Source organism: Microcebus murinus, chromosome 7 (assembly GCF_040939455.1).
Source record: "Microcebus murinus isolate Inina chromosome 7, M.murinus_Inina_mat1.0, whole genome shotgun sequence".
NCBI lineage: Eukaryota > Metazoa > Chordata > Mammalia > Primates > Cheirogaleidae > Microcebus > Microcebus murinus.
The window spans coordinates 29,159,681-29,173,926 of record NC_134110.1 but is presented as its reverse complement, the minus strand read 5'-3'; the positions used below and the strand labels follow the sequence as shown (position 1 = coordinate 29,173,926).

General features: G+C 47.6%; 1 protein-coding gene across 2 annotated transcripts in view; it reads right to left on the bottom strand.

The window, feature by feature from the left end:
• The window catches only part of TRAPPC9 (trafficking protein particle complex subunit 9), a 609,198-nt gene that overhangs the window by 151,844 nt on the left and 443,108 nt on the right, over positions 1-14,246 (bottom strand). For both annotated transcript variants that reach the window (XM_076004998.1, XM_076004999.1), the window contains one exon: positions 339-491. In XM_076004998.1, the coding sequence (XP_075861113.1) occupies positions 339-491 (153 nt within the window). The remainder of the gene's footprint in view (positions 1-338; positions 492-14,246) is intronic.

Genomic DNA, 14,246 nt, shown 5'->3' with positions numbered 1-14,246 from the left:
TGTGAACTCCTCAAGCCCAGCCCTGATAGGTAGCCATTAGAACCTGTCACTAACACAAATATCAACATTGGCAAGAAACATGTGACCCCAAGACAAGTGCACCACCAGCTCCACGAAGACCTTTCTTCACACCCAATCAATACTTCATTAAGTGGGGCCTTTGAAGCGTGAAGAGGTTAAGAAAAGGCCAACCCTTTGGTCCATATCTCGCCATGGAATTTCTGAGCTATCTGTGGTTAAAATTCAATAGCTAAACACCTCTTGGGTCCTTCTCAGCAGCCAGAAGCCCTGGGCAGGGGTCCACCAAGGTCCAAGGTGGGCGCCGTGGAAAGGATATGATCCCCCAGTGGATGTCCAGTTTGCTGCTGATCTCCAGGCCTCGTGCCTCCTGCCTCTCTTCTTCCAGCTGCTTTGGATTTGCAAATTGCCCCTTCTCCCCAGGGGATTCTGGGAAACTCTCAACGTTGAACTTGTCCACTTGAATCGCCATTCTAAGAGAAGGGAAAAAGACACAGCAGAGAATTGATCAGTAGGGCAATTTCTCCTGCCTGCTGTTGGGGAATCAGCACATGCCAGCATGAGACAGCATAATGAATCATTATCGTTAGTAACGCATAAGAGATTCATTCCAGGAAAATGAAATAATAGACTCCCAAGGTGGCCCTGACTTCAGAGCTGGTTCAACACATAATTTGGAACTGGAGACACAGTCAGAGATTCAAGCCTCTGAGAAGACAGGTGCTACCTCAGATGAAAATTTCAATTCTGTAACAGGGGAAGGCAGACAGTGGGCCGGATCGGATTGGGATTTAAACCCTAAGGGACAATCACCCTGGAGACCCCAAAAGCCCCTGAGCACTCCCTGCTCATGCTCTGAGCTCTGCCTGCCAGCTCCCCATGCGCACATCCCTCACCAGCCAGGTGGACTCGCTCACCACCAGCTGCCAGCCCCCGTGAGGCCACACCCAGCTTCCCGTGTGCGGGCCTGCTTGTCCCTGGAGCTGCTGCTCATCCTCCTGCAGGCCTCTGCTCAAGATCACGTCCTCCACGAAGCCTCCCCACCCGCTGCATTGCTTATCTGGCCCTTTTGACCTCTGACAGTTTCTGGAATATACCAGACTCTCCCTGCCTCATCCTTTGCACTCTCTGCCCCCTATGCCTGGAATGTTCTTCTCCAGACCCTTGGCACAGCTAGATCCTTTCCACTCTTGAGGTGGCAGCTTAAGAAAGGCCTCCCCAGTCTCCTGGGCTATGGCGGCATTCTCTCTCACCCCTTGCCTCATTCTCTCCTGCAGCATCCAATTTACTTCTGTCAGAGCAGTTCTCATGAGCTTAAAGATTTATCTTTGCATTTGTTAATTATCTACCAATTCTACTGGAATTTAACTCCCTGAGGGCAGAGATCCTCCTGGTCTTGTTTACCAGTTTTCCTAGGGCCTAGAAGAATGCCTGGCATGCTGCAGTGATTCAGTAAATAATGAGGTGAATAAATGAATGAGCGAATTAAGAGCCTTCCCTGATACCGCAAGCCAATATGTACCTCTGCGTCCTCACTGCTCACCAGCTGTGCACTACACCCATGTCCGCCTGTGTCTCCAGGTCCAAGCACGGCACCTGGTCTGTAGAAGGCATGCAGCCCACATGTCTGAAAGCTCTAATGAACTTTGTAGCCTGTCTGCACTCCAGACCATGACACTCCCTAGGCAGGGGCTGTGTCTTACTAACGTTTGAAACCCCACCTCTTAGCACAAAATCAGGCAAATAGTAAGTACTCAGTAAAGGTGCATTACATGCATGAAATGAAGGAAGCAAGGGAGGAAGAGGGGTTTTTTCACGTTAGGCCCCCTAAATTCTGACTCCAGCTGAAAGAAGACTGAGAATTCATCAGCCAATGGATGGAAGTAGTCATCTTGGATTATCTCAGAGACTGTGCTATGGCCAGAATTATTCAGCAAAACAAGATTTAATTGGCATTTGTGGCTATTCTCTTTAACAAACAAGAAACAGGAGGAACTGCTGTTAAAGGGGTGAAAATACAACATTAAATGCAAAGAAGAGATCTTGGTAGTCACGACAGCTTGCGAAAGAAGCACTATAGTGCCAGTAAATCCACAGCTCTTGGCCCAAGGCACTATGTGTCCAGCCGAGCTATGCAGGAGTGAGAGTTACTTCTGGGTGAACACAGAGGACCGTGCTTTTGCAGCAGAAATCTTTTATTATAAATCACATTTGCTGTTCTCCTCTGATAATTTAAGTAGATAGCTTATTGTAAAAAGTTGGAAACTAGAAAAAAGCATGAAAGAAAATAAAAGCACTCAAATCATACACTCCAATGTTAATCTCTTAATTATATAGTCTTTTCCCTAAGCCATGTGTATTTGAACATAGTTTAAATCATTACATATGTATAAATCATTATGCACCATTTTTTATATGCACACATAATTTGAAGTCATGTTTTATTCTCTTAATACACTGTGAACACTTTTCACATCATTAAAAATTAATTTCAACATATTCTACCATATGGATGTATCATAATCTACAAAACAATTCCCCTATTTTTTAGACTCTCAGCTCTTTCCCATTAAAAAAAATTACTACTATAAAAAAAGTCATGACAAACATCTTCGTGCTGAATGCTCTGTCCGTGCTCATGACTGACTCCTTGGGTCTGTTTCTAGACGTGGACTCACTGACTTGAGGGCGTGGAACGTAAGGCTCAGATGCAGAGTCCCAGGTTCCCACTCACGTTTCCGCAGAGGCGTGTTCCGCAAGTGGCGCAGCAGGCGCCCCTCTCTCTGCACCCTTGCCAATATTGGCGAAGATCGATTTTTAATCTTTGCTTGTAATGGGCAAAATGCCACCGCATCGACATTTTAATTTGCAGGTCCAAATTATCCTTGAGATTGAACGTTTTTCAGATGCTTATTAACCATGTATCTCTCTGCCTCTGCAAGTGATCTACATGTATGGCAAGAGAGCCTCTTGTTTTCCATCCAGCTCTTCTTATCCCCCTACCTCAAAGGTAGATTGAAGCAAACTAGAGCTCTCTTCAAATAAAAAAGTCAGAATATTCCCTAAGTGTCACTAAAAATGCCAATTTAAGTTCATTGCCTGATAACCCAAAAGGAACTGATAACTTTGACTTTTCAATTGGGTTTGGAAACAGTCCCCAGCCCCAGACTCTCTTCCTGCTGGACACAGAAGGGAGAGAAAAGCCCGGCAGGCAGCAACCTCAGGGTCAGAACACACCCCGGCTGCCGCCGCAGCCACTGGAATTTCATCTATCTGATTATCTGGGGGTATTCAAATAATCTCTGGTCGAATAAACATCATACTACATTACCCACCTCCAACTGTAACAAAATCGTGGCCAACTGTGCCCATAAAACCGAAAAGAGTAAAAAAATAAAATGTAAGGAACACTTATCATGTGCCAAGCCCTATGCTAGGTGTTTCGTATGTATTCGTCTTATTTAATTTACACCCAGCCCAGGGAAGGCCGTGATTTGCTTCATGTTGCAGACAACAGGATGGAGCTCTGGACGCACAGGCCATCTGCCCAATGTCACAGAGCTAGCAAGCCTCACACCAAGTCTGTCTCTCAGACTCGGTCCTCTCTGTTTGGGGCTTTATTTTGGTTCTCCTTTGCTTAGGCAGACAGAGTACCTCAAAGGAGACCATTTCTTTCTCAAGTTGTTTGCAGAGCTGCACAGGACACAGACCCACAACTGCAGAGCCTGCTGCCCAGGTGAACAGACAATAACTTCCCAATGTACAACCGCCCCTGCCCCAGAAGCCCTGGGATGGCCATGCTGGTAAGTATCCCCTACCTACAGTGGCAAAACTGAGGTACCAAGAAACTGAGTGACTCGACTAGGGTCACCCAGAGTAACATCCTATCGCCAGGATTCCAACTCAGATCCATCTGACTCCAAGAGCCGAGGATTATAACCCAAACCATGGCAGAGTACTGCCCAGCACCTGCATCTTTCTATCCACAGGGTCCCAGGCACAGCCCTAAACTTTCCCCTTCTCGTTGCTCCTCCAGACCAGGAAGTGATGGCAGCTTGTGACTGTTAACCTGGAACACTGCAAGGGGTTTTCCTAAAGAGGAGTCTCCACACCTGAGCTCACTACCTGCCTGGAGACACTGCTGTATTATGTCAGAAGGCTTCAAGAGCTGGCATTATGCAAGGAGAGACCCATTGGCCTGGGTGCCCTAGTTGTAACCTGGCTCTAAATCCAACCACAGAACTGGCGGGACTTTTGATGAGGGCTGAAGCCATCATGTTCTGAGGCTTGTCACTTTGGTGGATATCAGAGCACTGTGGTGGTGGCAGGCAGCTAGAGAGATGTGCACAGAAAGTCAGCCACAAACAGGCTGCCTGCTGGAGAGCACACCAAGCTCAGGGGTACCGACCTGGTGGTATGGGGACACCCAGGTGGAAAGGTAAAGGAGAAATGCAGAGCTGGTGAGGGGAGGGAGGGAGGCACCATCTACTGCCATTGCCTCCAAAGAGGAAGGAGCCAAGGACAGAGCTCAGGCTTTGGTGCTGACCATCTGGGCAGGATTCCCAACTCTGGCCTGACTGGAAGGTGATCTTGGGGCAAGGCCCTCCATTGCCCTGAGTATCTCTGTGGAACACGGCTGGCACTAACTACATCTAGGGGGACAGCTGGGAGGATTCCAACGTTCTTACTCAGTGTCAGCAGTGGGGTCTACCACGCCCATTCTGACGGGCTTCTTGATCAGCTTAGCACCTTGGACAGCCTGACAGCTACCTTTTCAACTAGTCAGCCACTTTTCATAATGATGATGAAACAATAAAACCTTGGTCTCAAATTAATGCCACAATCCTCACCACTTGCCCCATGCAGCCTCTCAGAGGCCACCTGCCTGCCAGTGCTGACCTTGACCTGGGGCACATGTATCTCCTCACTCTGGGCTTAAGTTTGAACATGTAGGTGAGAGCTTTTACTGCAGTGAGGCAAAATATATCAGAGAATATTTGTGCAACCCCTATTAGAAAGTATTCAAAGAGTAATTCAGAAATGTGGCTGATGCTTCTGGCAAATCACAGCAAAATGGCTGGAAATCATTATCTTTGGAAATGACACAAGAAAGGAGAGCAAGCAAGCGTGCACATGGCCCTCAGCAAAGGCACCTGCTTCCTTTGTGCTGCAGGTGTTGGAGGGAGTGGTTGTTCGGGTGGGCTCCCGAGAGGCAGCAGATGGGGCCTCTGCCCAGAAGTCTGCCCATCATGCTAATAGCTCCTTTGAGCAATGCCTCTTTGCCAGAGTGGTTTTTGCTGTTATTGTTGTTTCGATTTTTAATAAAGTAAGGGCATTATGCCAAGGATAAGGTGTATTACCCACTGATAGGATCTGGCCAAGGACAGGAATCTAGTCCCTGGCTCCCTGTCTAGCACAATCTCAGGAACGGGAGGACTTTGCAAAGAACATCAGGATGGAGGTATCTTCCCAGTGAACAGGCAGAGTGGACGGGAAGCCAGCCCTTGCCACAGCCATCTGCTGACCCAGGGAGCAATACCAGAGCTAGGCTGAGTGCCCTGAGGAAAGGCTTTCCTGGTCATCTGAGTCTCTTCCACATGCCCTTAGCTTCTCTGAATCCTGGGCCACTGGTCACCGTGTTGAACTCATGTTTGACCTCACTGGCACTTTGACATGATCCCTGGGGTCAGCGTAAGGTATAGACTGGAACCCCAAGTGAAGGAAAGGACCCAGCGCACACAAATTATCCAAGACAGGACTTCTGTAAATCTTATAAAACACGCCACCAAATTTCAGCTCTTCCATGAGGCTCATCCAATTATATAACTCCCATCAGAACATTTCCCTCCTGGAGTGGCTATACTATCTCACGATTTTAAAGTTCCTCATGGTATGCAAAACATTGAAGATTAGTATTTTCATATGATTGGGGCTAATAAATATTGTGCAGATGGTGCATACAAATAAGATGGTGGATACAAAATGGTCAGCACAGTGCCTGGGACACAAATCACACTCTACAAATAGTGGCTGCTGTCATAATCACAAATCCCATGTCACAGAGGAAGGGACTGAGGTGCTGACAAGTTCAGGAAACAATCTTAGGTTGAAGAAAAAGAGCAAAGCCATGGAAGAGCTTAACTTTGAACATCAAATTCAGTCCTGATGTCCAATCCATGACTCGTAGTGCTATAATACCCTGCCTCGCAGCCCAGGACTATCTCTACCACTACTTGATTCTCTTCATCTTTCATGAGTGGGAGTTAAATAAAATTAATACTGTTATTGAATGCCAATTTTCATGTTTAATTTTATGGCCAAATGTGACAATAATAGTCAAGAGTTGGAACTAAAAAAAGGTGCTGTGATTTTTGAAGAGTCTATAAAAAAGCGGTGGTTTTTAAAATACCATATCATATGATTCAGTCTCTGAACAGCTGATAACCTCACCAGGGAAGTCATAATGATGACATTTAAATACAAATCAAGGAGTCGGATTTAAAAGGACTATCCACATATAATTAAATTGAACTTTCATTGGGAGATAATTGTTAGTTATAAGACTGGTATTCTAAATTTATGTGGTGCATCACACGGGAATCTATTTGACTATGCAGAACACCAGCCTATGCTCTGTTTTACAATGAGGTACGGCGCCCAGTGAGAGGGCAGCAGCCGCCTTGCAGAGTCATCTGTCCTGAATGGGAAGGGACTTTAAGCAGACAAAGAATGAACATTGACATCTGGCTCATAACCAAAGAGAAGATCATTTTCTCTTTAAGCCCCATAGATCAATTATGGTAAAAAGAGAAACCTTTCCTCATTATTACTGTTAATTGAAGGGAGAAGATAAGCTGTATTCTAAAACTCAAAGCTCTACGTGCTCCAGCCAAAGCATCATCTGGGATTGCAGCAAGACCAAAGCAAGGGCGCCCACCACATTCTGAGCCCACTGTGGGACCCTCGCATGCCCGTGCCAAGTGGCATGCTTTCTCATCCCCATCTCCATTCTCACAGCAGCCCTGGGAGGGAGTATACCCACCTGCTGCAGAAAGCAAGGTTGCTTGCCCAAGGCCACAGAGATGGCAAACGGAAGACAGAGATTTCAAAACCATGCTTGCAAGAGCCTGGAGCTTGCAGCAAGTGATGTTCAGAGGGGTCCAGAGAGCCCGTACCTGTCACCTGAACTGGGGCACAGACTCAACAGGGTGCTTGAAAATCACACTGCTCGCATGCTAACAAGCAGTGCGGCCCTGCCACAGCCACTTGCGTCCCACGCAGCCACAGGACAGAGCACTCCGTCAGGGTCAGCACGCCGCATAAACGAGCGTTGGCCCAGGGCCAGGCAGCCTGTGCTCCTATTATTCGCCCCATGCACGGGCTGGAAAATCACTCGGTGGAAGAGATTGAGGAGATTCAAGTGTGAGACAGATCCTCGGTCTCTTTCATCGTTAAGGACTATGATTCTGAGGATTTAGTTTTTTGGAACCTCGAGATCCTCACTGTGAACTGGAGGTTGTTGGGGGCCCATCTTTTTCTTCAGCTGGGTTCTAGGAGTTGCGAGAAGGCCAATGGTTGGGACTGCTGTGGCTATCGGGTGGCAGCAGCCTATTGCTGCGGGGACGGCTTCTTAAAAGTGATATGTGGCACGAACATCCTGGTTCCCAAATCTTTCTCAGTCCAGCTGGTCCCACGGGAGTGAGACCAGGGAAGAGACACCCGTTCTGTGCTTAGAAAGGCCCTGAATATGCGTGATCTCATTTTAGGCTTATAGAGGTCCTGTATTGCACCCTCATTTTACAGAGGGGTGAACTGAGCCCATAAGAGTGAAAACAAGCCACGATCACTGGAGTGCTTATAGTAATATAGCCAGACTCCGAGCCAGTTCTCCTCCCATCCACAGAGTGCCCAAGCTCAGGGAACCCCTCGGCTTAGAATGAGCCTTCACTAGGCCGGCCTTTCCTGGCTCTCCCTTCATGGAGCTAACCCCACTCCCAGATGCCACCTTCCCTGAGCAGCCTCCCTGCCTACTCACCCCTGCTTCCCAAGCCTGTGGGGGCACCCTGTACCTAACTCCATACTGCCCCTCATGTTCACACATTCACTCCATAATTACTGTGTCTGGGCTGGCCTCCTTCCTGAGGCCAGGCACCAGGTCTCAGTGGCTTTGTGTATCTCTACAGCACAGTGTTGCAACATACAACTGCTAGGTAAGACAAAGTATATTAATAAGTGATGCTGCCACATGGAGCCTCAGGAATATTCCCTTAAATGCTGATAATCACTCACATGAAATGTGTAAGTATTTATTCCATATTAGGGGAAAAATATGAAGTGACACTTTTGATGGCCAGAGACTGAGATGTTCTGGAGAAGCCAGCTCTGCAGTGTCAGAGCGCTGGGAGCATCTCCCTCTGTCCCAGCCAGCATGGCGTGGAAAGCACAACCCCTTACCTTGCATTTCTATACACGAACATTTATTTTGGGGCATTTAAGTACTTTCTTTCCTCAGCACAGAAAATAGTGCTTAATAAAATGAGATTCGCCCTTAATGCCACTGGCTGCCAGCTGCCCTCCCTCTCCAAACTGCAGAAGGCAAGCAAGGCTGGGTTCCTGCATTACGGGTCATTTCTAATTGATTTCCCTCTGCACAGGCTTCCTGAGGAAGCAGGTTTTCCATTTTCACAGGGCTGCCTGGCCTGTTGGATCCAAGCAGCTGATAGTCCAAAAAAAGGAGGGCCCTGTGCCCTGTCCCCCACCGCCTCTGCAGTGCAGCAAGGAGGGGCAGGGTTCCAAGTCAGCAGAGAGGAGTTCAAGCCCTGCATCTCCCGACTTCCCACGGTGTGCCATCCGGTCTCCCAGCAGCGGGGCCGTGTCTGGGATGGAGAGCTGTGTAGAGGAAGGGGCAATGGGCCTGGCAGCCACACAGACTGGACTCCCACCCACTCATTGTCACCTTTGAGCTTTGTGGCCAGAGGCAAGCTACCTGAGTGTCTCTAGGCATGTTTTTGATCCACAAAATGGACATCCTACATTGTAGGGTTAGTCAGGATTTAGGAGAACTAATTCAAACCATTTGGCATATAATTAGTGCTCAAAAAATTATAGCTGTTACTTTTTGGGGTAATGAAAATGTTTTAAAATGGATTGTGGTAATGGCTACCCAACTCTGTAAATATGCTAAAACCCACTCAGTTGTACACTTTAAATGGATAAATTGCCTGGTATGTAAATCAAATCTCAATAAAGCTGTTTTAAAAAATTATGGCTATTAAAGGAAGTCATCATAATATAAATCTAAGAGGATAGCGTTCATGAAGACACTTTGTGAACTATAAAATGGCAGATAAATATCAGCTATTTTGTGTATTATTTTCACTCATTGTCTTGTGTCTATAAATGACATTTCCCTTAAGCTGCCATCAAGGTGCTCAAGTCTCCCACTACATCCTCACCTCAGTTGTGTCAAAGCTGTTTCTGCAACATGTTTCCCCGGTGCTGCCAGAGCGCAGCGCCGGGCAGGCCCTGGAAGCCCATGCCGAGGCGGGTGGTGGCTCAGGAGTGCCTCACGTCCCCTCGCTTGGACCTTCACAACCCCTCACAGACTCCAGGAACAGCAAGAGCCCCCTGCCAAGCCCTGGAAGTCATTTCAACATTTCTCTAGATTTGCTCTGTCTCTAAGGGTGGGTTTTTGGTTTTTCTCCAATGTTTCTCACTGAATATTCCAAGGATGTTTGTACTAAGATTAAACTACCTATCAGATTCTCTACTGATTTCTGCTATTCTTGTAAAGCCCGAAGGACCTGCTTTCTTCCTGGGTCTAATTCTCATCTGTTGTGCTTTGTGCAAGTCGCCCCATGTCTGAACCTCCACCCTGGTCTATAAAGGAGAATACAGCTTCCTACAGAGTCACTGCAAGGTACAGGTAAGTTAACCTATGTGAGACCCAGGACAGGGCACTTAGCTTGTGGCCAGTCAGGGTTATTTCTTTCTTACTTTCTGAATATAATGGAAAGTCGGCTATTTTGAAGTTTCTCTGCCTTATGACACCAAGAGAACTGGAGTTCTTCCTTGCTTCTCCCAAAAGGTCATGCTTAGCTCACAGTAGGCTAGAAAAAGCTGCTGCCACAGCAACTGTCTAGGTAAAGGAGCTCACACTAGGACCAGCAGCACCTGTCAAGCCAGGTATGTTACGGTTGCAAATGCAAAGCTGGTGCATAACAAAATCTCAGTCTTATTTCACCTCCTTTTAAGTTCTTATAAAGTAACCAGCCAAATCTGGAGGGGTGGGTATTAAGCAGTGGCATGTGGCAGTCAGAGTCTGCTTCTGCTTCCCTCATCCCCCCAGCAGATGGATCTGCTGTAGTGGGTCTCTGATGGTGTGGGCGCTGCAGCCAGGAGCCTGCCCTGCCTGGTGGGTGGGGCCCCGGCAGCTCTCATCACATTCATGCAAGTTGGAACTTGCACAACAGTTGGAGGACACTGACTGCTCCCATGAGACACAGGCTGGTGTGACCAGCCATCTACAGTCTCCTGAGTCTCTGCGAAGTCTCACCATACTCTGCAACTCACTAGCTCACCTATGAGGGCAGGCAGGCAGCTTAAACATCATGGTTTAAACAGGGATGCTGCCCAGGGCCAGGTCCAGGGGCAGGAACCTGGGGCAAACCACACTGGGGTTAGCTCAGTAGTATCAGAGAGTATCTGCCATGTTGCTGGCCCTACGCTTGGCACACGGGGACACTGAATGAATCAGAAACAGGCCCCATCCCTCCAGCAACTTCAGAATCCCATGGGCGAGATGGACCACAGAGAACCAGACCATTATGTTTGTGGTAAGTTGTGACAAGTGGTATGATATAGGACCCTTGGGATGTTATAGGAGTAGAGAAAGCAACAACCAATTTTGCCTAAGAAACTGCAGGGAGTTGGAGAGAGTGTTGTCCAGGCTCAGACGTGCAGGCTAGGGGAGCTGGCTGCTGGAGGGGCGCAGGTGGAGGACCATCCTAGATCCAGAAAACACTGCTTGCAAAGAGCCAGGTGTGGCAGTGCATGTAGGCTGGCTCAAGCCCAGAGGATCAGTCTGGACAGGTGGCAGGGCCTGGAGAGGGACTAAGTAGAGAGGTAAGCAGGGCCAGGTAACGCAGGGCTCACAGGCCTTGCCAAGGACTTTGCACATCCGCCTCTCATGCTGCCCCATAGAGATGGCTAAACAGATGGGCAGGTGGCCCACACTGAAAGGAGTGTCAAAGGCTAGATCTCAGAAGAGAGTAAATCCAAAAAGGTGGCACAAAAAGGAACGACTGAAAGAGGTAAAGAGAAAGACAATAAGCTATAGAGGGAGAGAATATGTGCTGACTGCAGTGATCACATACATTAACTCCTTTATCTTTATTCTCCTCCAAGTTTAATCCTTGAAATGGGGCTTTTATCTTCACAAAGCAGATGAGGCAAATGAGGCTCAGGCAACAAAGTGACTGCCCAGAGCCAGGTTTCTGTGGACGCTCATGGCATGTCCTTCTGTGGAGCCTCCTGGAAGGCGTGGCTAGCAGCTGGAGTGGGGTAGCCAGAGGCCTGCTGTGCACACCGGGGTGTCCAAAGGAGAGACAGGTGAGGCACAGTCTCCTCCTCAGTTCCAAGTGAGACACTACCCAGAAGCCTAAATCCAGGACCTCAGTCCAAGCTTCTAAAATAAGGACGTACCTTCCCACATGCCTCACGCTGAGGCAGAGAAGGGAAGGGAGTGGTCCAAATCCACTCAACTAACACTGGGCAGAGCCATGACACAAATCAATCTTCTAACTGCAAGCCCAGAGAGCTGAAGATAAAGAGAAAAGAAAAATTTGGAACATCTCTGGCAATTTTTTTCCTAGTATGTCACTAAAGAAAGCAGGCAAGAGAATTCCATGGAAGTGTTTTTTTGACATCTGGATTTCAGAAAGACCATGGCAGCTTCCCTCATCAAACTAATCAGAAGCCAAAGAACCAACAGAGTCAAATCCTAAAATAGCTTTTGTTAGAACAGCTACAGATGGATCAGCCTGGTAAACCAACTAAAAGGCACAATAAGAATCCTGTACCCCACCAATTGCAAAGGTAAATGAAAATATCCTGAAGGACCACTGTACCAGTTATCTGGCCTCCATGGAAATAAAAATCCCCTTGTATAAAAACGTTCTCCTTAAGTGGAGCTGATCCTATAAACAATTGCCATGTTGCATCAGTCTTTTTTGACGGAAATCTTTCCATGCTAGGATGCAAATTTCCCTGCCTTCCAGGATGTGGGCTGTGCCATGAGGGTTCTCTGCATGCCTGGTGTGCGGGCATCGCGTGGGCACATCAGACACAGATGCTGCTCCTGGGCCTGTGGGCAGCCCCAGGGAGGGCTTGCCATCACCACGTCCTCTCCACAGGCCAGGCTCTCTGCTAGGCGCTCTCACGACCACCCCGCACAGTAAACATTACCACCATGAGAGCCCACGGCCCTCTGAAGGGAAAACAGAGGCTCAGCAGTCCCCCACTTTGTATGAGCCACAGAAGCAGCATGCGGTGGGATCACGCGTGCACTGATGAGGCAGACGTGGCCCTGCATCCAGTGGGGTGAAGCCTCCTTGCAACACAGGGTCACGGGAGGCCTGGCAAGTGTCCACTCGGTGCCAAGCATGGAGCCTAAATGTGCGGGAGTCATGTCTGCTGGACTCCGCTCACACCACGAGACCTGGTTTCTCGTGTGAGCTCTGCCACACTGGTGGTGACCTGGGAAAGTATCCTGATCGCTGTGAGCCTCAGACTGTCATCAAAAAGTGAGCACAATACCTACCTAGACAGAGATGATCTGTGCTTTAGCTGAGAGAGCATATTCTTCATAAGGAAAACATTTTCTAAATTCTAGTTCTTTTACTGCTATTATTATTATGGCTATAACTTCCCACTAGCATCTCAAACTTGACATATCCAAAACCAGACACACCCTGCTCAAGCCTGCTTCTCTGGGGAAACTCATCACTTCCCTGCCCTGCCCAGCCCTCATAGAGCCAACGCTCACCTTGGATTCCTCCTTCTCCTTTGCCCCACCTGACGCCTGCCACATCTCACATCCATGGGCCTCACTCCCGCACCGCCCTGCCTCTTCCCCAAGCTTGGAGCAGGCCTCTGGCTTCCTCCTCTGATATGACATCAGTGTCATTGTAACTCCCACCTCCTGCCTCTGCCCTCTCCAGCCCTCTTTGCCTTGCAGTCCTCAATTTTCCTTCAGCAGCTATAAGATCACATAGGAACACGGATTGGCCTGGTTCTAAAGGGCTCCTGCCTGCTGATCACATGAGCCAAAAATCCTACTCCTAGGTATTCACCAAGACAAATGAAAACATATGTCTATTCAAAGGCTTATATGTGAATGGTCATAGCAGCTGTTTTTTCCTTTTGAGAGAGGGTCTCACTCTGTCACCCATGTTGGAATGTAGTGGCATCATCATAGCTCACTGCAGTCTCAAACTCCTGGGCTCAAATGATCCGCCTGCCTCAGCCTCCCAAGTATCTGGGACTATAAGTGCATACTACCACACCTGGCTCATTTTTTGTAGAGATGGGTCTCACTATGGTGCTCAGCCTGGTCCTGAACTCTTGTCCCCAAGCCTCCCAAATTATACAGCAGCTTTAATTATAACAGCCAAAAAAGTAGAAACTACCTACATATCCATCAACAGATGAATGGATATACAAATAATGGTATATTTTTAGAATGAAATACTAGTCAACTATAAAAAGGAACTATGATTATATGCCAACAATGTGGAAGAACCTCAAAATCATTGTGCTGAGTAAGTGATGTCAGACTAACATAAGTACATATGATATGATCCCATTTATATAAAACTCTAGAACATATAAGCCAACCTACAGTAGCAGAAAACGGGACAGTGGTTGTCAGGTATAGATTACAAAAGGGCCACAAAGAACTTTTGGGGGGTGACAGAAACATTTGTGATAACGAATGCTGAAAATCTCTTGGGTATATGCATATGTCAAAGCTGACCAAATTTTGCACGTTAAATATATATAGTTTATTATGCCACAGTCATTCTTCTATAAAAATGTACCAAAAGATATAACTAGTGTAAATGTCTCATATGAGAAATGTCTGCCTCTCAACCTCAAGAGTCAGAAAAACCTGGGTTTGAATCCTAAATGTAGCAGGAGACTGAAGTTCCTTGACCTCAATTTCTTTG